Consider the following 25,327-nt stretch of genomic DNA (forward strand, 5'->3'; position numbering starts at 1 on the left):
ATCTACACACAAAAAAAATTTTAATCACAGCTCAGATATTTCAAATTGTTAGTATGGGGCATTTCAAGCACACACATTTCCATAGAGATTAGCAGGTAGAAATGTTACCTAGTGCACTATTAAACACAGTATTATAGTCAGATTGCACATGCTTACCTGGAGTATTGTCCACTGGTGTGCATGGCCCCTTTATGGCTACAGCTGTAAAGTCAAAGCACATGACTAATGGAATAGTTGTTCAATAATTTAAGTTTATTTATAAAATGTGCAATAATAATCTAATGATAATAATATGGTAATAATCTGGCAACCTGCACCTGGACTTATACTTTTTTTTTGCTTGTTTGTATTGTATTTTAAACAGGGCACCCCATGAAAAAGTGAGCCCAAATGTTCCCCTGTACAAAAAAACACATAAAGAAAGAAAGAATATGCAAATACAGTCTCCTAATTATCGCAAGACAGGTTTCGTAATCATTGTTCAACGTCAACAGCTCATGGTGGGGTGTTAACACATACTATAAAGAAACTGGGAGGTTTTCTCAAGCCCCTGGGAAAAAAAGACTTTGTGGTTTATGTGAGTTGGGAGAAGTGGAAAGTGAAGCTCATTTTTTGTTGTATTGTCCGTTTTATGATGCATTTAGAAATCCTTTATTTGATGAAATGTTCACTCGCTGCCCTGATATTTTCTAGTGTAATGACGACAACAAGATGAAATGTTTGTTTAATTTTAATGTTTAGCTAGGAAGAAGCGGCAGATGAGTTTGTTTAAATGAGTCCATTGGTTTTTCTAACACACGTCTGGAAACTGGCCTGTTGTATTTTGTTAATGGTGTCTTATAAGACCATTAAAGCGCTCGACATTTTTGTTTGCAAGACACAATAATAAAATAGAATCAATAAAAAAATAAATAAATCAAATACTGTAAAATGTAAATAGATGTACTTAATTAATTATAAACCCTAATTTAAAAATAAGAATCGAGATATTTAAAAACAAAGATGTAGACTCTTGGTTCAACCCTACTATTGGCAACTCATGCAGTATCGATGAAGGTAGTATATAATTCTCAGGGCTTATTCTCCATTGAGTGAAAATGAGTAGCTTGATGTGTGTCTCTGAACTGTGCGGAGTACTGTAAGTATATCAAAATCTCTCTATGTATGTATCTGTGTGAGTGTGATAGGATGGATAATTAAAATCATGTAAAATGCTTTGAATAGCTAAGGGCTGTCCGGTCCCTGTATGACCGGAGCAGGAGCTGTGTTCGCATTGCCGGCAGTAAGTCAGACCTGTTCCCGGTGCATGTTGGACTCCGCCAGGGCTGCCCTTTGTCACCGGTTCTTTTCATTATATTTATGGACAGAATTTCTAGGCGCAGCCAGGGGCCGGAGGGGGCCTGGTTTGGGAACCACAGGATTTCATCTCTGCTGTTTGCAGACGATGTTGTCCTGATGGCTTCTTCGAGCCAGGACCTGCAGCAGGCACTGGGGCGGTTTTCAGCCGAGTGTGAAGTGGCTGGGATGAGAATCAGCTCCTCCAAATCCGAGGCCATGGTTCTCGACCGGAAAAAGGTGGTTTGCTCTCTCCGGGTGGGTGGTGAGTCTCTGCCCCAAGTGGAGGAGTTCAAGTATCTCGGGGTCTTGTTCACGAGTGAGGGAAGGATGGAGCGTGAGATTGACAGGCGGATCGGTGCAGCGTCTGCAGTGATGCGGTCACTGTATCGGTCCGTTGTGGTAAAGAATTTACCGGTCAATCTACGTTCCTACCCTCACCTATGGTCATGAGCTCTGGGTAATGACCGAAAGGACAAGATCGCGGATACAAGCGGCTGAAATGGGTTTCCTCCGCAGAGTGGCCGGGCGCACTCTTAGGGATAGGGTGAGGAGCTCGGTCACACGGGAGGAGCTCGGAGTAGAGCCGCTGCTCCTACACGTTGAGAGGAACCAGCTGAGGTGGCTCAGGCATCTGCTCAGGATGCCTCCTGGACGCCTCCCTAGGGAGGTGTTCTGGGCATGTCCCACCGGGAGGAGGCCCCGGGGAAGACCCAGGACACACTGGAGGGACTATGTCTCTCGGCTGGCCTGGGAACGCCTTGGGGTCCCACCGGAGGAGCTGGAGGACGTGTCCGGGGTGAGGGAAGTCTGGGAGTCCTTGCTTAGACTGCTGCCCCCGCGACCCGGCCCCGGATAAGCGGAAGAAAATGGATGGATGGATGCTTTGAATACCCATAGATCTTACAAACATTTCCTCACATTGTTTTGTAGTGTTCAGATGTGCATAGAGTGTGTCTTCAAACTGTGCAGGGTGCTGTAAGTATCTAAAAATCCATCTATATATGTATCTGTGTGAGTGTGGATTGATGAATAATTTCTTGAGTCTTGGAATACCCATAGAGATTAAAAATATATGTTTTTTTCCCCCATGAACCTGATCTCCAGATGTCTAGATGAGAGTAAAGCATGTCTCTGAACTGAGTAGAGTTCTGTAAGTACTTCAAAACAGCTATACATGTATCTATCCATGTATGTAAAATGCTTCCAATACCCATATGATCAGATTTTTTGCTATACTTTCCCCATGTACCTGATCTCCAGATGTCCAGATGAGCATAGAGCATGTCTCCAAACTGAGCCGAGTGCTGTCTGAACTGGGCCTCAGACATGAAGCAAAGCTCCCGTCCACTCAGGCCCTGGAACAGTGTACTGACTCGGGGCAGGTGGTACATGTGCTCCGTCCACCCCAGCCACTTCTGTACCTGCATGTAGCTCCAGCTCATGGGGTCTGTGCACGAGACACGTTACAAGTTACAAGTCTGTTTACATTTTGTCAAAGGTTAAAAGAATATATGTTAGAAGAGAGGAGAGTTAAACAGTGGTGGATGAAGTACTCAATTTTGCTACTTAAGTAAATGTACAGATACAGAGGTAAAATGTTATTTCTGTAAAAGTAAAAGTATCACAAAAGTATTTAATTATTAGTTAGTATTTGTGATATTGATTAAAAAATAATGCATATTTTGGTCAGCAGTACTAGTACAAATTCATTTCTTAATTTTCCATATAAATTTCGTGTATTTATTTTTGTTTCCTCAAAGCCAAAGACTAAACTCGAAAACCCTAGGATGTTACCTTGAACATGGTAAAAATAAATCCTCCAATCATCATCATGAAAAGTACTTTTTACTTTTCAGTCCAGTTAAAAAATGTAGGAAGTAAAAATAAAAAAGTAGTCACTGTAAAATTAACTTAAGTACAGACACCTAAAAATCTACTTAAGCACAGCACTTTACTACTTTAACTTCATTACCTCCACCAGTGGAGTTAAAATACTAATATTTCAATTGGAAGAAATTTTTTTTTTTTTTTTTTTTTTTTTAGTAAAGTACTGTAGCGGGGTTGACTGGTTCAGAATAGTTAGTTTATGAGTTAAGATGTTTGTGATTTTTGAACTTTAGGATTGTCAGTGCTGCAGGTTTGAAGTAGGAGAAGTATTTGATAACAATTTTGTTTAGAATTATTACCAAAAGTTAAAGGAGTCTACACTAAAGTAAAAAGACAAATGCTTGAACTGGCAGAAGAAAAACAAATAACCAAATTCTGCAAATAACTAAACATATTTCAAACTAGCACTATGTCATTTTTGTAGTGCTTGTTTCCATGGAGATGTTACTGCTTTGCCTGGAATGTTCCGCAGTGTGGTATTTAACTTATCTATCTCACAGTGCACATTTTAAAACGGTCCAAGAGCAAATATCTGAAAGAAGACAGAAATATGAACTGATAAACTGATAACAGGGCCACATGCATGTTTATAGAAGTCCAAAACTACAGACTTGGCAGGTTTGAAGACACAGGGACGATCTGATTTCAATTTGAACGACGCAACAACTGGATAACTCAACAGTACTCCTTTTCCACAATGAACTTCTGTCAGTATAAACAATGGCTCTTTATAATCTCTCTGTCAACATGTTTGCAGAAGACACACTCGTGAAGGTCGCCATTGTCTCCTGTTGATTTGCATGTGTACCTTGTGTGATGTTGAGCAGTTTGCACGCTGTGTCCACATCTTTGAGGACCTCTCCCACTACCATGGACTGCATCTGCTCCAGACACCGCTCCTCCATCTGGCCCTCGCACTCTGAAATGCCGCAGTGTGATTGGACGGGTACGGGGGAGCACGGTTCAGTCTTGTAAACCTGCATGTAATGGTGGTCTGGCTGTCTGTGGTCAATCATCACATAGTGCATCCTGGAGGAGTCCATGTTGTGGAGGGTTTGGTGGCTGTCGGGACTTCCCATGCTGAAGATAAATACAGATTTGAATTAAGTCATTTTTATCTGTAAAGACAAGTATCACAGCCACCTCAGAGATCTTCCTGGAAAAACAAATGATCCAGTTGTCAATCAAACAGGGGCGTACATATTGTATACCCCCTTTTCACCGTGTTTTACCATGAAAATTAAGGTCAAATAAGCCTCAGTGAAGTTAATTAAACATGAAAACCTGAGAAATAAAACTATTTTCATAAGTTAGAGTTAGGGGCCTACTCCCTTCTACCACTCCCTGAAAAAAATAAAATGTTTAGTTTTGCTCCATGCAAGGTAAAGCACCAGGGGCCATAATATAAAGTTATTTATCATGACAGGCCATGTTTGTACTGTAGACTAACATTCTTGTCTCACAGCAAGAAGATCCCCGGTACAATTCCTTCCAGGCTTGGGAGTTCAAACAACAATGACATAAAACCCTAAATGTCCCAGAGCATTTTGAGATAGTGAGACACTGATGCTGCTGCTCATCTTATTAGCTTAACAGAAATGATCCTAAAGTAAACATGACCGTGGAGATGTGCTGTTTGTTTTAGTCATCACAGCTTAGTGAAAGTATAGGCTTTGTTCAAGCAACTGCAGAGGTGGCCGTCAATTAACTCCATTTAAACAAATTGCACTTCAAAGCTTTTTCACCTTCTCACCTTTTTCCATAAAGTTGAGTAATATTTGGCCAACAATACTATCTTCCAACTACAAGATCCTATTGTACGTGATTAAAGCTATACAGTGACATGTAAATTCATTATGAAGCTGAGTTTTGTGCGCCTTACTTCAACATAGTATTTACTTTTTCAACATTTTGGCCTATTTCTTGAAAAAAAAAAAAAAAAACAACAACAAATGTGCATATTCTTGTTTAATTTTTCTGTCTGGTCACAACAATACTGCATTATACTAAAGTAATGTCATTGTAAATTGATAACTCCACCCTCACAATCTGAGATACTGGTGCGTTAATGAATATAAATTGTGACTCAGGCCAGTATTTAGAGTTGGCCAAACACATTAGAACTATATGGACCATGTTTTAATGTGGTCCACTATGGAGAACATCACTGAAGTCAACATTAAAATGTGCATTAATGTTTGGAAACTGTGAATAATAATGGGGAGAGGTCAGCTGTGGTTATCAAAATGTATAAGAAACATAAGAAAGTCAAGAAATGCACTTATTATTGGTCACCAAATGAATAATCTGCAGTCACACTGTTATCTTTCACTTGTACAATTTCAAATAGGCTATTGGTTGAATTGAACTAGTTTTCTTTTCCGTCAGTAGGGAAATGAATTAGCAGTTACAGCCACAGATAATTACTAATTTTGCAGAATTTTGGGTCATTTTGCAAAACAACATATTTTGGATCAATGGATGGAGCAATTATCTCCATCTGGGCCACTGCTCTGGAGCTGTGCCAGAGTCATGAAAGTGGAACTGAATGGATTGAAAACTGTGTCAACCAAATCAAATAAATATAGCACATTTGTCTTGGGAGCTGCATTGCGTTTCTGACATTCCTTCATACTTTACAAGCTTGTGGTTAATGATAAAGAGTAATACTTTGTGATAACTACGAAAACTTACTTTATATTGAACAAACAGCTTAGAAAGTACTTTACTACGGGGTTGAGTTAGGGGATTTGTTATTTTTGGATTTGTTAAAGTGTTACCAACGGCAACCAGCATATTCAGCTAAACACAAAAGTCCAATTTGAAGTTTTGTTGTTTTTGTTTTTTTTTATCAGCAACAACAGTCTTACCTGCGTCTGTCTTGACTGCTGCAGGTGGATGTAACTTCAGTCTGATGGAGTCTTGATGGAGTCATTTTGTGTAGATGCTCAGAGCAGAAGCATCTCCCATGGGTTTGGTTTCAGCTTTGTTTTTACCACAATGACTTTCAGTTTAAATATAAGTAAAGACAGAAGGATGTGTCCCATAGGCTGTTCTGCTGCTTAATACTGACTGGAGGCACTGACGATAATCTTAAGTAAACAGTAAAGCTCTCAGGTGGGTTTGAAGCCAAATCGGTACAGTATTTTAGACAACTTAAGCATAATGTACTTTTGCTTTTGTCTGATTACTACACAAGTGAGTTTTGTTAATTAAAAATGCTTTTGAATGACACTTAATTCTGTAACAGGTGCACCTCTGACAGTGTTTCCTTATACATGCAGCTCACATAAAAGTCTTTTTCTTTCTCGAACAAAGTGGTTATCAAGCTTTTTACATCAAGCATCTCCTGACAATTGTCTTCTGAGTAGCACCAGATCTAAACCAAGACTATATCAGGCAAAAAAAGGGCTAAAAATAGTTTGAAATGAAAGAAAACAGTTGATGTAGTTGTAAATAGTGGTTAACCCAAACGAGGACAAAAACATGAATAGATTCAGACTCTAGATAAAACAAATACTCAAATCTGCGGAGATCCCCATGTACCACCAGCCCACAGTTTGAAAAACACTGCTCCAATGTATTTTAGAACTTTAAAACAGTTACATGAACAGTACTGTATGGGACATGTAAGATTCTTCTCATCGGGGTATTATTCATGTTGCAAATCAAACAATTAAGTCATGTTTCAGTTGGTATCTGTATCTTTAAGTTCTCCTCTAAAACCAGGGCCAATAGTTTAGTATTGGTGAAAGGTGCGCTCACACTCGCCTTGATCTTTTTCTAGCTTTTGTTTAATTTGGGTCTAGTCCAGGGTTAGTCTATATGCACTTATGTGTCTGTTTTATATCAGTACATACAGTTGAAAGTGAATGAACTGCTGTCAAAATATTAACAGCTTGACAATTTTGTTAACTTCACTGTAAACATGGACGATCATTTTAGATAATACAATGCACAGGTTCTTTCACTAGTTCTGTCATAAGAAAAACAAAACAAAGGCATTTTCTTTTTTTTTTTAAGTGATAATTTAATCATACAAACATTCATCAAACATACAGGAAAAGCTTTGTATCCACCCCTCTGCTCTGGTTGGATGAAGTGAACCAATATTTATTTTGCAGGTAGATTTGTCATTAACATGTTGAACTGGGAACATTGTAATTTGGCTATTGTTAAGTTTGAATCACGTCAAAAGATTGGAAATGTTTTGTTCTGGTTTTCGGTTGAGAGCTTATATGCTTAGGCCTTATTCTGGAGCACATTGCATAGCTCAGAAATAGTGCAGATATTTCTATAATATGTGTAGTTCATGTGAACATCTTTGTACAAATAGTTTTATTTTACCCAGGACAAATTAAAAAGGCCATGTAGATAAACAATGTTATCCCGTGCCCTCCCCATACATTCAAATTAAAATGATAACTTACAATTCAAAAGGCCATTACAAGATAAATACAGTTTAAGAACAAATGGTTGGCCCAAATGTCGGACTTAACATAATGGTAGACTATACTCTATATTTTATAGTCAGTATTTGTATAATAATGTCTTTAATACTGCATTATGGTCTGACAAAATAAAGTATTAGACAAATGGATGTGATTATTCTTCCTAAAAATTGTACAGAATATAAAACATTTACTTTATTGATTATGTTAAGTACCATGGATTGGAAAAAATATATATATAACTATTTTGTCTTGATGGATAATCTAGAGGAGAAAAATGGTGATATGCAAATCCCTACTGACTTTAGACAAACTAGAAATGCAAGTAACGTTACCCATTATGCAAAAGCCGTGATAAAACCCATAAAAGAATCCATTAAATTGAAAATTCAAAAGCTTAAGGATTGTTACCATCATTACTACTGATATTGACAATCCAGAAATTTGTAAAAGAAAAAAAATCTTAATAAATATGCCAAACGTGAAAGCAGAGACTTAAGAATCAATTGGCAAAAAAAATGGCTTTCCTCCTAAAGTTTTAAAGAGACACACATACTGTATACACATTGTACAATTACACATCTCCACCGTCATTCAACTCACAACTAAAAAAAAAAATCCAGAGAAAGTAATCGCTCAAATCACTCGTTTATGAGCAGCATTCACTCGTGCAAACTGTGGGTGTGGGCCTGGGTGAGCTGCACAGTTGGTCAGTCCCGGTGCACCTCGAGGGAGACTGACGTTTGCATAAATTTAGAGTTCTGAATTTCTCCACCAGCTCCTCCTCTAACGCCGCTGCGTCCCAGGGTTTAGGATTGGCCGGAGGAAAAGGGCTCCTTTAAACCCTGTGGAAAATAAATTAGAAGTTTTGATCTGCGAGATTAGCTGTAATGAAAAACAGACAAACAAAAAGGCTTTGCTCCTGACTTTGTATCACTTTAGCTGTGATGTGGTCTTGTCCTAATCTAGTTCTGTCTTATGGTAGTTTAGGGTTTAGTCACAGTTTTGAATCATTTTAAATACAATGTTGAGTGGGTGAATGAGAAGGAAAGATAAGTATAAGATGATTAAAAGCTCTTTAAAAAAAAAAATCAATATTACAGAATATATCTCCTTTACAAAAGTCCACAGAGGCGATTGATTAAGTGATATTAAATGAATATCCTTTCTTACCTGGTTTGAAGAGACTAACGATAGATTGCTTTGCAGATTATTTGCTACTAAATCCACAGAGGGGTGTGAAAGTCCATTCTGATCTGGCTGTGGTTGTGTGAGCTCTCTGTTGTCGAGGAGACTGCTGTTGTTGCCGTTCACACATTTGCCCTTCTGTGGCGAAGCGAAAGGGTTGTAGTCTCCCTCCAGGTTTCGATGAGGCTGAGTGTTGAACTCTGCCTGAAAAGATGAGAGCTGCTGCGTGACCCCGAGAAGACCTCCAACTTCCACACTCAAGATCACCCAAATGACATCTGTAGAGAAAAGGTTTTAGATTAGATTTATTTACTGTCATTGTTTGGGGGAAAAAAAAACAAAAAACAACAGAATGCAGCAATGCCCAGATCAAGCAGAAATATATAACAGATATTAGGTGGATTACATGGTCAGTGTGCTTGATTTGACAGCTTTTGCATAAAAGCTGTGTTTCAGTCTAGTGGTCCTATGTGAATCAGGGAAATGGCAATTGTGTTGAGGGAAAGGGAAAGGTTAAACTGTAATACCACAATATACATACATTTGTCCTGGTTTGAACCTTGTGTAGTCCTGATGTACACTTGGGTTGGTCCTGGACTAGTCCTGCTTTAGTCCAGGTCTAGACCAGGTTGGGCATATCATATTATCAAATTTTTGGGTTACAATTATTGTGAGAAATAAACATCACAATTTAATGATTACTCACAATAATTGACACCATGATCAAACAGTAATTTTGTTTCATTTCCTGTATCTTATATGTTTCAGTAAGTGACCACGTTTATGAAATCAAACTTTGAGTGATAAAGTGAAATGACGTGGCATAAACAGCCAGATAAAAAGTGCTTTACATTAAGAGTACTTGTTTGGAATATAAATTTAATATAAATAACTGAATTTTGCTTTTAAAATTGTCACAATTATTTTATTCCCACATTTGATGAGGTGTGTGTGTGTGTGGGGGGGGGGGGGGGGGGGGGGGAATGCGAACACAGCCAAAGTCTTGTCTATTGACAGATAGGTAATTTGACTACTTTATTGAGCTTGACTCTCTCCCTCCTCATATCCTTTACAGTGAATAGTGTACAATGATTGGATATGTAGTGCTCTGGAGAATATCAAAGATGTTCCAATGCACTGGCCAGTATGGGCTCAAAGGAGTGATTGACAAACACCCATATGGGCAAGTTGGACAGACTAAAAATCAGCTTTGGGGAAGGCGTTATGGTTCATTCAAAGTGCTGTTTTTGCATGTTATGTGTTAACTGCCAACACATAACATACTTAGATTATCACTCCCCCTGATATGTGATATCACAATCACAGGCAACATGCATCCTCTAATGAAGCTGCTGCAAATCGCATCAGGTTTGTCAAGTTGCTGTGTACAGTTTTGTATCATGTTTTTGTATATTTGTGGAGAATTGTCATGTGTGAGCATGGGTAATGTAGGCATGTGGGTTGAGCATGGCACAGCTACAGCTTACAGCTTACAGCTAACCATAAGGAAGGTTCAAACAGAGCATGGGAGATATCACTAAATTACTCAGACATGCATGGATAACATTGGATAATCACAATAGACCCTTTTGTAATTGTGTGTACTTGCTTTTAACAAGATGAAAGGAACAGAGGGAGTGGTCCAAAATTAGAGTAATATTATTTAGGTCTAATCAGCATTTCTGAACTAGCTTTGACAGACAAAAACGTTTACTTTTCTCACCTCCGAAGTACAATCCTGTGGCTGTGCACATTCTCCACTGGCCCTGGTACATGCCTGGAGATGAAGGGCTCTGCATCTGGACACTCACATCCACTATTTCTTGAGGGTTGAGAGAGCGTACCATCATCATGTTTACGTGTCCAAACTGATCTCCCCCCACATACTTCAGGCACACTCCAGGAGGCCACGACTCAGGGCCTGAGGACACATGGACAATGCAGTAGATTGATAACAATCACATACATCAAATAAGCTCGCTATGTGAGTGTATTATAAACACCTGTGTTCTGTATCCTCCAGGTTTTAATAAAGGGTGTGTCAGGAGGAATGGATTCACCTTCACCAATGGTCACATCTTTCACCAGCGACATACAAGGTGCACTGATGTTAGGACTTTCAAAGTCGTAGTATGCTCCAATAGCGGCCTGTAGATTCCTGATAAAGAGGAAGGGTAAACGTTAAATGACTGTACAGTATGTACAAAATGCATTTAATGAGAAGTTAAAATCATGTGGAAAAAGATTCACGTGACCCGTGGCCATTTACAGTAGAAAGCAGAGGTTTATTTTTAGAAGAGGGCTGCAGAATACGTCACGTGACATTACTACAGACAGCACTGCTTAAACACAGCCATTGTCTAAACAAAAAAAGCATTAAACTCTGGCCACATTTAAGTCCTGCTACTAATAAAGCAAGAATCTGATCAGACTAATTTAGTGTATGAGATTAGTTTAAATAATTTGACAGTAAAAGGCCGCAATAGTCTATTTTGCATAAATGTACAAGAAAAAAAGAGGGAAAAGAAGAAGAAACAGACCGTAATGAGTGTTTAACAGATCAAGTGCTTTTCGAGCTCTTGAGTCATGCGCCATGCCTGTCCAGTGGGTTATGTAATTACAGCACACGTACAATACTATCCTACACACTACATTTACAGCAATGGAAGCTTCAAAATACATATTATCTCAACAAACGTGTTAGATTATCGATGCAAAATATGATTTTATTGATCATTATTCAAATAGAGACGTGTGTTTTGGTAGAATGACCTGGTGATAAAATGAAAGTCACGGGCCTCTTGTTATTTCAATAGAATAAACACAACACATAATTATATTTAACACAATAATCCGCCGTGACTTGAACATTAAAGTGTGCTGATGTGGTGTCATGGTTGATGCTGTACAGACAGCAGTGCTTCTACAGCAGGAGGAGCTAGCTTTGGAGTTTGTTACTACAGCGTCATTGGCATTAATTGAACCTGGACAAATTTACAAAGATCACGATATAATCCCGTGCCAAGGGGAAATAAGAATCAATCCCCCGTGGCAAATAATGTATCCGAGTAGAAGCAACAGCACAGTAAACCATCCACACTTTGTAAACTTCCATAGCCAGCCTCGAAGGCCTCACAGACCGCGGACTCACCAGTTCGTCATATCCAGGAAGAAGGCGCAGCCTGCAGGATTGAGCTGGAAGCCGAGCAGCCTCTGGAACTCCGAGATCAGTATGTCTTTGTCTGTGGTGCCCATGCAGCTGAACTTCTGCATTAGCTCTTGGTCTAGGTCTAGGTCCATGCCCTCCATTGCGGATTTTGCCCGACAAAGCTCGGGGCTTCGTACCTAATTTAGTCCGAGGCCTCAGCTTGTCATAACAACTCAACTGCAAGGCCTAGTGCGCATGTGCAAGGCCCAGTGCACAGGTCACATGACCAAATGTACTACGCAATCCGTCCCCAGCTGCGTAAAGCCCTGTGTGCGTAATCTGAGACAGAAATAAACACAGGGCTTTCCAAATCCACTCAACCAAGTGATCGAATGCACGTTGTTTTATAATACTAATTGAAAACATACCTTAATACATGATATAAGAGCAGAGATATGCAGACTACTGTACTTTGTCTACAACTATTTCTGTCCAAAGTATAGTTATATTATTCGGCATTATATGATAGGCACTGCACATGATTTGGCTCGACGCTGTAGGCTCTTGATGGGTAAATATAGCGCAAACACATCTCTCGTGATTGGAGGACTCCGGTCCATGTTTTGTCCTCATGTGTCCTGCAGGTGGCGCTGTTGTATCGGTGTGTGTGTGTGTGGTTTGTGAGAGCAGGGGGTTCTCTCTGTCCGGTGTACCTCGGGCAGCAGCAACAGAGGCTGTGCGCGGAGAGCAGCGGCTAACAAGATGCGCACGGCTACAGCTGTGCACTGCGCTCATGCCCCCACCAGCTACTTACTCTGATAGAGCAAAATAAAGGTGTTTATCCCGGTTAACACTACGCCAAGACAGGATGGCCGGGATCATCAAAAAGCAGATTCTGAAACATTTGTCACGGTAAGTGTCTTCGTGGGGGTTAGCTTGTTAGCCTTCTCCTCTAATGTACTCCACATCTCCTTGAGATCGTGTACTCTCTACATCCTACAACTGTGTGATTGATTTGCTCGTGCTCCACACTAACACGCTGTGACTGTGTGTCTATCTGAGCCCATGCTGTCATGATCTGTGGATACACACAGTACACTGTAGTAAACCCTGTGTTTTTGTGTTAAAGAAATGTGTTAAGAGAATTGTGTCCCTAGATCTATGGCAGTACACCAGGCAGAGGATTAAAGCTCTAAACAAATAGATCGACTTACTGGATTTAAACCAACATATTAGTTAGATTCCTTGAAACAAACCATTCATATGGCCATGTATTTCTGAATACATTTTACTACCACACCCCTCTTTTAGAGCCTACAATAGTCTATTAAGTACCAGTTAATTCTGGGGAGTCTACCATTTTTCTACATTTTTTTCTAACAGATCCAGTTTTTTTACTTTCAGTTACAGTATTTATGTTTGGTACTTTTTCTTCAGGTTCACCAAGAATCTGTCCCCTGACAAAATCAACCTGAGCACCCTTAAAGGGGAGGGCCAGCTGTCTAACCTGGAGTTGGATGAGGAGGTTCTGCAGAACATGCTGGACCTGCCCACCTGGCTCGCTGTCACTCGGGTGTACTGCAACAAAGCTGCCATTAGGGTAGGTCTCTGAGTTGTCAAACCTGATGGAGCAGTTGTGAATGATGTTTTTCTCAAAGACCACATGAAAGAACATGGTGTTTTTGTACTTTTTGAACTTAAGCTGAATAAATGTAACTGAGATTTAGATCCAGGCATGTCTAATCATCAGTGATCAGTTTTGGTCTTTTTAATCAAACAGCTTGTGGTTTCGAGTTTGGACTGTGAAGGAATAAATTGGGTTATTTTTTATGTTTAGTTGCACTGATTGAAAGTATGTCTTGTTTATGTTCATTAAATCAATATTGAAAGGCAGCTTTATAAATTTTTTGTAAAGGAAAAAAGGAAAATCAAGAAAATGGGGAAATAAATTGTGATTTTTTTTCCAGTGTCACCCAGCCTTACAGTGTACAAGCTCTGTATGAAGTTAGGTTAAAGCATTGCCAGGTCTCAGTATAGGAATACTTAAATTGCTTAAATAACATTTTAATTGGAGTGAATATATTTCCATGACATATGTATGTATGTATTGTCACAAGTATTCTCACTGAATCAGAAGAAATCACAAAGTGCTCATTGTTAGGGTCAGGGCAGCGCTGTGTGAGGTGGTGCCTTCTACAGAGCGCACAAATAGGGCAGAATGCTGTTCAAACACATCTTCACTGACTTTTTTGTCCTTACTGTCCTGCTATTTTTAGATACAATGGACAAAGCTAAAAACAAGCCCAATATGTCTGGTAAGAATTTTAGTCGGTACCTGTAATTTTTTGTCCTTGTTCTTTAAAACTTTTTTTCAAAATCACTGTTGTATTATGTTGTGTAGTTCTTGGACAAAGTAGAGGTAGAAATGAGAACATGTGAAGAACCACGTCCCCCTAATGGTCCATCTCCAATTGCAATTGCAGCAAGTCAGAGGTACATATGAACAAAGCATATTGAGCTCATTGCCAAAGTCTTGTTAGGAGGCCTGTCACAATAACAAATTTTGAAGTACGAAGAAATATAGATGATAAATGATAATATTGAATCCCATTATGCCACTGACACAATAATTGTAAAAGCAAGATTTCCCCCCAAAACTATTCTATACATACCGTAATGAACATGCACTACAATGGATAAATGAGACGGTTAATGCACCATAGAAGTCATTTATTCAACCCTCTACAGTCCAACTCTTATTTTAGGGCAGACAAACAAGTACTAGTACATAGAAAAAGTACATACACTAATTATTGACCCCCAAAAATAATTGTTCCATCTTTCGTGATGAATGATAAGTCTATATAATAATTATTGTGACAGGTCTACGTGTTAGTCTGACTTTTAGGTAATACATTTATCAAAATGTCTTATTACAGTGAGTATGGTTTTGCGGAGAAGGTGGTGGAGGGCATGTCTATCAGAATCAACTCTATCACCATCAAGGTTCAGGCTCGTGCCTTTCATGCCTCTTTTGAACTGTGGCAGCTCCAAGGGAGCAGCCTCAACCCCAAATGGCAGCGCAGTGACCTCCGCTATACTCGCATCTCCGACCCCAAAAGAGGAGAGGTACTGTAGTCTTTCACAAAATGTCTTACCAGATTGATGCTCTAATTACGTATTAATATCTATATTACACTGTTCATTATGTTGCAGGTGTTAACCTTTAAAGAAGTAAACTGGCAGAGTCTGCGGATTGAGGCAGATGCCATTGAAAGTAATGATCAGGACCTTGGCAGCACACCGTTACGTCTCATCACGAATCAGGGTCGCATTCGTATTGCACTGAAACGTAGAGTACGTTTGAACCAAATATCACAAACTTCATAATGACTTTATATTGATTAAATGTATTTACTAAATAATTTTGTTATTGAATTTAGATAAAGGACTGTAATGTGCTGGCATCCAAACTGTTCTTTATCCTGGATGATCTTTTGTGGGTCCTGACTGATTCTCAACTCAAAGCTATCATCCACTATGCCAAATCTCTCAGCGAGGCAATGGAAAAATCTGCTAAGCAGAGAAAAAACATGACTGCTGAATCATTGCAGGTTCCACACACTGTTTTTTTTTATTTTATTAAACAAAGCACTATTGCCATATATGTTTGGAGATTTTATTTAAATGTGTTTTGTAGGCTGCTCCTACATCTCCTGGGATGCATAGTCTCTGGACTGAGCCCTCTCCTGCTTCCACTGGGAGCCCCAACAGTATGAGTCAGTACTTCGATTTGTATGACGTTAAAGAGTCCTCTTACCACACGTCTATATCTCGACTGGATCTGCACATATGCAATGATAGTTCTTCAGCAGATGAAGGTAAGATTAAATTAAACAATCAAAGAGACCTTCCTGGAGCAGATTGTAAACTCTTGTCATGTGAATCCAAACAGACGAGCCACCCCCACCGGCCTCACAGGGCTCCATGCAGCTCACCTTTAAGAAGCTGGGCTTTGACTTCTACCCCATCCATAGGCCTGGTGAGACAGACAACTGCCCTTTTTCTTTATTATTTAACCAATTTGCCCCAAAGCACAGTAGTGCTTTCATTCACACCAACTCAGCCTCCATTCACAACAGACAGGAGGATTACTACTCAAGCAGAATAAATTCAGAGAGACCAGTCCCATTACTCTGGGTTGAATTCCTCAGGTTTACAGTGTAGAATAGCTAACTAGCCTCTAAGCTAATCGGGTACTGACTTGTTACAACTTAATAGGTTTGTACAGATAAATAAGAAGTATTTCCCTCAATAATGATTATTCTCCTTACAGCTGATGGATGTAAACACTGGGAGCGCCACAATGCAGCCATGGAGGCTCAGGCGCAATGGGCAGGGAAGTTGCTCCAGGACTTTCAGAGGAGAGCAGAAGCCTCTGGCTTTCCTGGGCCAGTCACTGAGAGTGTTTTATTGACCAAGGGCTCTCCTGCCAGGGCAGGGCAAGGTATTGACCTTCAAAAAACATATATTGACTTCTTTACTTTGTAAAATTAATATGACCTTTGTCTTTGTTAATGCTTTAGATAAACAGTCTACTCTCAAGTCATCTGCATCAGAGCAAATATCCAACAGAAACGCTGCCTCTACAGGGGCCTCATTGAAACGACTGCGGTCGAGCTCTGTGGTGATCAGAATGGATGATTTTGACATTCACCAGGCAAGGCTCCTTTGACATAATTACATTTATTTGCCCAGCAGATGCTGTACTGTAATAAAAGACCCAGAGCATTATGCCCCTCAAGGGAGACAATAGAAAGCCCCTTTAAATAAAAGCATGGAAAATGCAGTGTACCGCTGTCTTTTCTAATGGTCACTGTCACTCTCTTATCTCCACACAGTAATTTTAGAACAAATTGAACTAAATAGTATTCATTTATTTAGGTTAGATCTGCACTAAAATCCCTGTTGATTATTATCTTTTAGCATTTTTATCACGTGCCAGGCCCAGGAATTATAATTAACCGAAATTTACAGGAGGTTTATTAGAGATTAGCAGCCTGGAGGCATCAGCTCCACTTATAGCCCCAAGGCAACAAAGGACTCATTATTGTGGTGTGTGTATTTATATAGTCTGTGTGGGCAAATGCCAATTACAGTTCTGTTTTAAGTTAACGTGCAAGTTAAAAATGAACTAGTTTTATCGTACATTTGTAAACCAAAATATTCATGCGTTAATTACGTATTTGGAAAATCTTCATTGCCTCATACAATTTTTGATATTTTTATTTCTGTGAAAAACAAACCACAGATTTTTTTTTTCAGTTCCTCTTTTATTAATTACATGAACAGGTGTTGAAAATTGTCTATGGAAAACATTTAGTGCGTAACAGGATGTTGTAGCTATTGATTATTTGTCTTCCATCTTTTCACATTTAGGTGTCCACAAGAGGCCGTCAGAACAAAAGAACCCAGTCATTTATATGTTGTAACCGTAAGGCTCTTCATTTTCCTGACAACGTACCAGCAATCCATCTGCAGTTTACAGAGTACTACTTTCCAGACAACTCTAATTTAGAAGGTAAAACAGATGGAAATTAACACTTTCAACTGGCTAATCTTTGTAAATATCACTTTTTATATTAAACTGTCTTTAGGCTTTAGTTTCCTCTTTGAAAACATACCCACTTGCATTAATGAAACAGTCTGTTTCATTAATGCAAGTTTAAGTAATCTTGAATACTGAGGGGAGCAGAAATGGTCAAAACACCTTTCTCCGCCTTTAAACAAACAAAGCATCTGTAGATAGCGTGGATCTATAATAAGAACTGGATAAGATATTCCCCCTCTGTCCCAGGGTGAGATTGACCAGTGGCCACTCCATAGGAGCTGCAACTCCCAGGAGCTTGGGCCCAGAAATAATTCTCCCATTGAGCGCAATGCATTTTTGGGGAATTCAAACTGCCCGTGTTCAGTGACAGGGCATCCACAGCTTTCACAAAGGTTGGATTTTGTAGGGATTCTTCTCTCTTTTCACAACATGAACATCTATAAGTCTTAAATCCTCAAAGCGCCTAAAAGTTAGCTTTGTAAGATTTAGCCTAGCCCCATTCTAAGCCCATATTACCTCCGTTCTAGCAGCTATTGCTCTGATTGTGACGTCACATGATGGGAGGCGCTAGCCCATAATGAGGAAGTAATGCGGAAGAGAAAATCATTTTTGGGCCCATGCCCCAGTGAGCACTGGCCATTAAAACAAATTCGACACCATCTTGGCTTTATCTTCTAGACTTTCATTATACGTCTACACTGTGTTCCAAATTATTATGCAAATTGTGTTGAAGGGTGCCATAAGGGTGCAACAAGGGTGCAACCCTGGATGGTCCAGATGGATGGAGCGGTGGATGGTTGGTGGACGGCCACCGTGTCCCAACGATGTGGAGGAGTCATGTTTTGGGCTCGAATCACAGGGAGAGAGCTGGTCGGCTCCTTTAGGGTCTCTGAAGGTGTGAAAATGACCTCTGTTTCTCACTGACCATGTTCTTCCACGGTACAAAAAGAAGAACCGTGCTTTCCATAGCAAAATCATGTTCATGCAACAATGCACCATCTCATGCTGCAAGGAATACCTCTGCATCATTGGCTGCTATGGGCATAAAAGAAGAGAAACTCATGGTGTGGCCCCCATCCTCTCCTGACCTCAACCCTACTGAGAACCTTTGGAGCATTGTCAAGCGAAAGATCTATGAGGGCGAGAGGCAGTTCACATCCTGTAAAGAAATTCAAGCATAAACTCTCCACATACTCACAAGTTCAATGGATGCAATTCAGTTACAGGTCAATTGTGAAGCTCCTCTCAAATAAGGGGTCCTATGTTAAAATGTAACTTGACCTCTTAAGATGTTTTGATTGAAATAGCTTTTGATTTCAGTAATGTGCTAATACTTCTAATTGAAAAATAAACAAATAACCATTTTCAGTTCTTTACAACAATAACATGGTTTGAAACTGATGTGCTTAATCATTTGGGGCAGTGCATTTTTAGTTTTTATTTAAAAAAAAATACTGTTATATATAACATTCGAATTGTACTCTAAAGGTTGATGACTTGAAAATTATGATGACATGTCATTTATATTGACCATTTGGAAAAAATCTGAGAAAAATATAATTTGCATAATAATTTGGAATGCTATGTAGTGGTTAATAACCATCTTTAGCACAAGAAACTCAAGATGACAAAGGTATCTTTTAGAACTTGTTTTAACTAACTAATTAACTAAATAAATGCAAGATTTAATATGTTTTATATCATTGCAATACAGGCAAAGCAAAAAGATCTCCATGGAGAAAAGCAAGTGGCAGACCCGCTACCAGAAAAGTTACATAGTTCACCTTTTTATGGACCTGGTGCCTAAAAATATTTAAAAAGCCAGAAAAAATGCACAGCATATGACAATAACCTTATATGTGACACATTTTTCCTATGTTTATTTTAGCGCCCACTTCGAGCCTGTATGCTCAACTGAACGGCATTCAGCTCTGTGTGGACCCAGCCAGTGTCCTATGGATCAATCTGTTCTCGAGAGGCCTTCTCCACACTTTAGATCAAGTAAAAGCTTTTTATCATCTACAAGACAGCAACATGACAGAGGAGCACGTAGACATCCGTATGGACGCAGCTCAACTAAAGGTAAAATATATATATATATATATATATATATATATACACATAATTATTGATCATTTAAAGAATGATTACAGGACATTGAATTTATTTAGGTAACAAAATCCTTCTGCAGCAAACTAAATTTCCCCTCTGCATTTTTAAAAATTCTGTAGTTCAGAAATGCATATAACTATTGGTAAGTAGCTAATGTATGTTTAAATATGCAGCATCAATTGATCTTTAAAGTTGTACCATGCAATTTTTCCCCTGGTGGTCCTTCATATGTTTATCTCTATGGAGATGGAGATACAACTTATTGATTTTTTTTTTTTGTTCCTTTTAGATGGTAATTCCACTTGATTCATCTATTTTGGACCACCCAGAGCGTCCACAGTCTTTGTCTGTTGTCGTGCCCCAAATGGCAGTTAGCAATACGCGCCACTGTCCTCATGGCACCAGAGCTGACCTCAACAGCATCTACAACAACTTCACTGCCAACCATTTCTTCAAAGCTTCGCACCACAAAGATCAAACTGCCTTTCACCCTCTTCCACCTGTCTTCCTCAGACACTCACAGGAAACCAAACCACAGCCTTTAGATCAAAAGTTGCCCAGGTCCCAAGATGTCTGGTCCCTAAGTCTGTCCCGGATCACGCTTGGTTTTGATGGAGTGCGCAGATCTCCAAAAGGCAGAACACAGCCCTTTGTGGAACCCTTAACCATGTCAGTGTGGATGTGTAGACCAGCGGCTTTTTCCAGTCAAAACAATGAACAAAATGAAGGAGACAGGAATGAGGAGTTTGCTTCTTTTCACTTTCTGGTGCATGCTATCACTCCTGTCAAAATGTGGCTCAACCATTATCAGTATGTTGCTTTGTTGAGAATGAAGGATGCCCTGGCACGTTTAGGAGCAGAGCTGGGGCAAGATACCAAGGAGGTTAAAAAGGCTAAAGTAGACAAACTAGAAGCCTTAACAGCGTGTTGTGCTCTGCTCCTGGATTCTGCAGAAGTGGGGCTACTGTTGCCTCCCGTGAGCACAGAGCCGGAGCCAGAGGTGCCCCACACTCCAGAGACAGACAGCCCCAGCATCAGTGAGTCAGATCTTTCCCCCTCCCACCACATCCCAGACCTGGTCCCAGAGGAGAACGGGATCTCCTCTGTCAGCACGAGGGACGCAGGCTTGGATCAAGATGAACAGGAGGGGACAGTAGAGGAGGCGTGTGAGGCTGTGGAGGAGGCGCTACAGGAGGATGGATTAGATGTAAACACTCCTGTCCTCTCACCTGTCATGTCACCTGTCCAGTCACCCACCCTGTCCCGCGAGCCATCTACCTTTAGCCTGGAGGGAGAACTGTCCAGTGCAATTAATGTCACCAAGGACGTGACCAAAGATGCCCTCAGTGCCTCCCTGGACCTGACCAAAGGAGCGTTTTCTATTACAAAAGATGCCTTCAGCATGCTGAGCAGAGGCTCCGGGATGAGCAAGTTGTTCAGTCCAGCAAAGTAAGTAATAAGACTGTCCTGCTATGTTCTGGGCAGCATGATGAAGTAGGAGCCTAATGTTTTCATGAAGTGTTTCTGAACACTGTGTTTGTGCTGCACAGGGAGCCAGTGCAGCGCTCAGAAGAGTCATCTCCTGCCCCCAGTCTGCGCTCCATGAAGCAGTCGCCCTCTCAGCATTCCTTTGACAGTGCCATTCTGGACGGCAGCCTGCCTGATGAAAACCTCTCTGTAGATAGTGATCTTAGTGACGGTTTTGTTGTTTTAATCGGCTCAGGTGCTTAAAGCTGAATAAAATGTTTTCACATTAAAATGTGACAGTCAAAAGTAAATGTGCCTGTCTTCACAGAATCAGGTGTAGAGTCCATGCGTCCAAATAATACAGGCGTTAATACAGGCAGTCGATCCAGTCCTGCACTTGGCACTGACGGAGGGTCGTCCGCTGACCTCAGCAGCTCTCTGTCCCAAAGCACAGAGGACGTCTCACAAGATATGGTAAGGAACATTTTAGATACTACATGAATATCAATGACATAAGTAAAAATAAGAGAAAAATACATATTTTAGACTAGTATATACTGTTCATCTGACCTAACTTTATCTGTTGTGTTTCCATAGGCCTCAGCATTCGTACTTACTCTGAGTGGGATTGCCTGTACCATGGAAGCAAATGGAGAGGATCAAATGGTTGTTGCAGAAGCTCAGAATCTTGTCCCTGTACAATTGGGTAACATTAGGAGTTCAGACATCCAGGCTGGTCTAGTACAAGGTAAATCAAAATCTTTTTCTGTTCCTACTTCATTTTGTTATTATGCATTAAATGGGGAGCACTTCATTCTTCTAAAATACTTTGTTTTTCAGTTCCCATTGGAGTGCTACAGAAGCAGAACAAGCCCAGAAAGGCTCCTGCCGTAACTCTGCAGACAGAGATGGGCGTCTCTGCTCTGGAGCACTCCACTGGCTGTGTGAGCTTCATGAACATGAGTTTAAAGGACTGCCACGTGGAGCTGTTATCGTCCACTCTCGCCAATATTGGCCCCTTCCTCGAGGATGAATTTGCCGTAGACAGCCAGCCCTTAAAGCTTCACATGAATAATATCACCATCACTATAAAGGTAAAGGATAGTTATAATGCATTAGTCTTATATAGCGCTTTTCCAGACGCTCAGAGTTGCTTTAAAATGTCCTGCATTATTCATTCACTCCACACTCGATAATGGTAAGATACTATTTATAGCCACAGCTACAATAGTATCCAATCTGCGCCATTGGTTGCCCAACCATCACCAACAGTCTCACATACACAACATCCATAAGAGGTAATGTGGGTGAAGTGTCTTGCCTAGGGACAGAACAACAGTTTTTGCCACAGGTGCTCCACTGTGGCACCTGGCATTCACAGTGGACTCCCATCCAAGCACTAACCAGGCCCAGCCTTGCTTAGCTTCTGAGGTCTGACAAGATCAGTTCCCATCTCAAGTTGAATTGTTGTGATGTCGTTTGAAATCTACTAATACTGCTATGAAAATTGAGACAAAATACAATCTTTCAAATTTTAGGACGACGGTCCAAGAATCTATCCCACGGCCCCTCAACCTGTTCCAGCTACGTTCATTGTAGATCAGCTGTTGCTTGAGCGAGGTGATGATGGCATCCTGAGAGTCAAAGGTGTGTACCTATAATGAAGTATTATTATTCTATAATGTTAAGCTGGCCATATTATAAAGCTCACAGATATTGATATTACTAACGCTACTATCTTTGTCATTGCAGCGGAAAGCGCCGAACTGAAATCCACCACAAATGTCTCAATTACAGACTCAAACCAGGATAGCTCATCTCGGCAGAAACAGGTAAGAAAGTGACTTTGCTAAACAATGCTTTTTTAATATTTGCTTTGGAGCATTTAGTGAGTATTTGAAATAGTTACAATAGTGTCGATATCCATGTCTCAATTCAGATTTAATTTTTCAAAAATAATATGTCTTGGCTTGTTTAATTAACTGTCTTTGTCTAACTTTAACTACAGTCAGGAACCAGTGTTTTTTTTCTGCTCACTGTTGGCTGTTGGCTCCATTACACTAGTGTTATGGAGTTGTAATTACACTTGCTGCTGTCATCCCTACTGTAGCATAATTAGCAAGAACTTTTACGTGTAATAATTTACAGAATTTTTGTGAAACTTTGTCATTTATTTTGCAGAATCAAACCTCAGACGATCAGCTCTCTGATGTCCAGGCGGCTCTCACTCAGGTGCTCAGTGAGAGAGATCGCCTCCTGTTGGAGGTCAGGAAATATGACCCCACTTTCACCCTGTGAGGTACTGTTTCTCTGCCTCAGAATATTTTTCTGCTTATTTATTAGTTTTATCGACCAGCATGTTGGGTGTGTGAAGACTGGGAGAAAGTGGTACTACAATCTAGATTTCCTCACAGCACAAATGTAACAAAATCATTGTAAGAGAAAGGTGCGAGTGTTTCCCACAGCATGCATGGGTAGCTTTAAATCTCACTCATTACTAATTTATGTAACTCTAAAGTAGCATCTCCATGTCATTTTTTCACATTGATGTAAATGCATTTTAAAACAAACTTTACAAACATCAGTCCTACTGAAAATTATGCATGTTAAGCTTTACAATTTTATTGTACGACTAAGAACAGACTTGAAAATGTGATTTCTTCTATAGAATGTGTTTATTTTTTACTCATCTACAATAGCTGTTTAGTCCTGTATTTATTTTTTGTGTGTGGGCAAAACTACGAGTAGGAAAAAAAAAAAAGATTGCACTTTTTAAGCAGAACTATGCTGCTCCCAAGAGACGGGTGCATGTCATCATCTACACTGGTGGACTTATCCATACAAATGAATTCACTCTTATCTACTCTGCACACTTTCATTCCTCAGTGTTTATTTTTTACTTTGAAGTTGTGAAATTTTTAGTATTGTTCTTTTTACTGTGAAACTATGTGCTCTGTGGTTTAATGACCTCCAAACACATGCCTTTAAGCTGTAGACACCACGTTGCACAGCAGCTTTAGTATTGTAACTGGGTCAATGGAAGTTTGGGATTATATCGGCAAACCAGGTTTATTTGATACTTGTTTTGCATATGTAGTCAGTCTTATAGTGTTACAAAATGGTTTTGTTTTAGTAATTATTTTGATTATGCACTTATAAAGTCATATCAAAGTAATATTTAAGGTGATACCATATGAACTTAGTATTGATGGCCAAGGAACTCTGGCTTTAAAATACTAGAAAAAGAGGAAAAAATATATATATTTGGAAATCTGCAAGCTACAACAAAGATTTCATGCCTCAAAATGCCAGGATGGTTGTGGTTTTATTTTTTTTTTTCTTTTGGTTCTTTCATTGGATAATCTGTGACATGGATAATTTTGAAAGAAAACCTCATTCATACTTTAATTTGCATACATTTTACTCATTGCCTCTGGAGATGAAGCATTTTACCTGATTAGTTGCAAATTATTTATGGCCTCAGTGATTTCCTCAACTGTCAGTAGGATTTATCATAGTTAACTGGAGACCTCTAGTGGTCTGCTGTGCTAACTGGACATGTATCTGAAGCATCATCTCCTTTTGCCTTTAAACTATGAATGACTGATTTACATTCTTTGTGGAATGTAATGTACAAAATATAAAAGCAATAGAATTTCAAAATATGGATTTATCAAAAATAGTATAGTTTGTTCCTAGATGCTAAATCTTATAATGATGCCACTAAATCTTTTTCCCCCAGAGTTTTCTTTTGTTTTTCCTATGTAATTTCCAGTTAATTATTGCCAAATAATAATAATACATTTTGTACTTTCAAATAATACAGATACAATGTGAGTTCTATGCTGGATTTAACATGTAGCTACCTACTACTAGTTGAAATATTACATGCATTCCCCATTTATTTTAACAAACTGGTGCTTTAGACTTCCTTTGCACGCTAAAGCAGGCCAGGTTTTTACATGTTAACACACAATCAAAAGTGCAAAATGTCATAGGAAAAGCGAACTTGCCACTAAGGAGAAGATGCACTAACTGAACTGTATTGTGTAAGATAATGACTTGTGGGTTTTTGCACTTGTGTGGTTAATTCACAAGATTTTGCACAAAAAAATGCAGTAAACT

General features: G+C 39.6%; 4 protein-coding genes across 5 annotated transcripts in view; 2 read left to right on the top strand and 2 right to left on the bottom strand.

The window, feature by feature from the left end:
* The window catches only part of LOC117373899 (SAM pointed domain-containing Ets transcription factor-like), a 6,709-nt gene extending 2,405 nt beyond the window's left edge, over positions 1-4,304 (bottom strand). Inside the window, exons 1-3 of the mRNA XM_033970019.1 lie at positions 4,034-4,304; positions 2,513-2,785; positions 1-2 (exon numbers count right to left, since the gene is read on the bottom strand). The exon at positions 1-2 is cut by the window's left edge and continues 133 nt beyond it. Of these exons, the coding sequence (XP_033825910.1) occupies positions 1-2; positions 2,513-2,785; positions 4,034-4,304 (546 nt within the window). The remainder of the gene's footprint in view (positions 3-2,512; positions 2,786-4,033) is intronic.
* Positions 1-23,962, top strand: part of LOC117373675 (protein kinase C and casein kinase substrate in neurons protein 1) — a 64,432-nt gene extending 40,470 nt beyond the window's left edge. For both annotated transcript variants that reach the window (XM_033969756.2, XM_033969757.2), the window contains one exon: positions 23,951-23,962. The gene's annotated coding sequence lies outside the window, so the exon portion shown is untranslated. The remainder of the gene's footprint in view (positions 1-23,950) is intronic.
* On the bottom strand, positions 7,246-12,275 carry LOC117373193 (protein ILRUN-like). Its single transcript, XM_033969114.2, has 5 exons — positions 12,016-12,275; positions 10,868-11,022; positions 10,588-10,785; positions 8,850-9,142; positions 7,246-8,521 (listed from the first exon to the last, which is right to left on the bottom strand). The coding sequence occupies exons 1-5, from the start codon at positions 12,171-12,173 to the stop codon at positions 8,486-8,488; spliced, it is 840 nt and encodes a 279-aa protein (XP_033825005.1). The 5' UTR covers positions 12,174-12,275; the 3' UTR covers positions 7,246-8,485.
* On the top strand, positions 12,678-24,447 carry bltp3a (bridge-like lipid transfer protein family member 3A). The gene is made up of 21 exons (XM_033970022.2): positions 12,678-12,924; positions 13,450-13,612; positions 14,289-14,327; positions 14,414-14,505; positions 14,952-15,141; positions 15,229-15,369; positions 15,456-15,626; positions 15,713-15,893; positions 15,968-16,054; positions 16,349-16,519; positions 16,599-16,732; positions 17,452-17,593; positions 19,512-19,705; positions 20,025-21,184; positions 21,286-21,458; positions 21,531-21,676; positions 21,800-21,950; positions 22,043-22,296; positions 22,741-22,849; positions 22,955-23,034; positions 23,384-24,447. Exons 1-21 carry the CDS (start codon positions 12,881-12,883, stop codon positions 23,498-23,500), a joined length of 3,939 nt encoding a protein of 1,312 aa, XP_033825913.1. The 5' UTR covers positions 12,678-12,880; the 3' UTR covers positions 23,501-24,447.
* The last annotated feature ends 880 nt before the right edge of the window (positions 24,448-25,327 follow it).

The sequence above is a fragment of the Periophthalmus magnuspinnatus genome, chromosome 7, assembly GCF_009829125.3.
Source record: "Periophthalmus magnuspinnatus isolate fPerMag1 chromosome 7, fPerMag1.2.pri, whole genome shotgun sequence".
NCBI classification, from domain to species: Eukaryota; Metazoa; Chordata; class Actinopteri; order Gobiiformes; family Gobiidae; genus Periophthalmus; species Periophthalmus magnuspinnatus.

Bases quoted from the DNA above. Each gene is read 5' to 3' on its own strand.
- LOC117373193 (XM_033969114.2), bottom strand. From the start codon at position 12,173: ATGGAGGGCATGGACCTAGACCTAGACCAAGAGCTAATGCAGAAGTTC. The intron at 11,023-12,015 runs GTGAGTCCGCGG...CCTCTTTATCAG, and splicing joins TTCCTGGATATGACGAACTG to GAATCTACAGGCCGCTATTG. The intron at 9,143-10,587 runs GTGAGAAAAGTA...TTTTCTCTACAG, and splicing joins CACAGGATTGTACTTCGGAG to ATGTCATTTGGGTGATCTTG.
- bltp3a (XM_033970022.2), top strand. From the start codon at position 12,881: ATGGCCGGGATCATCAAAAAGCAGATTCTGAAACATTTGTCACG. The intron at 16,520-16,598 runs GTATTGACCTTC...TTAATGCTTTAG, and splicing joins TCCTGCCAGGGCAGGGCAAG to ATAAACAGTCTACTCTCAAG. The intron at 21,185-21,285 runs GTAAGTAATAAG...TGTGCTGCACAG, and splicing joins AAGTTGTTCAGTCCAGCAAA to GGAGCCAGTGCAGCGCTCAG.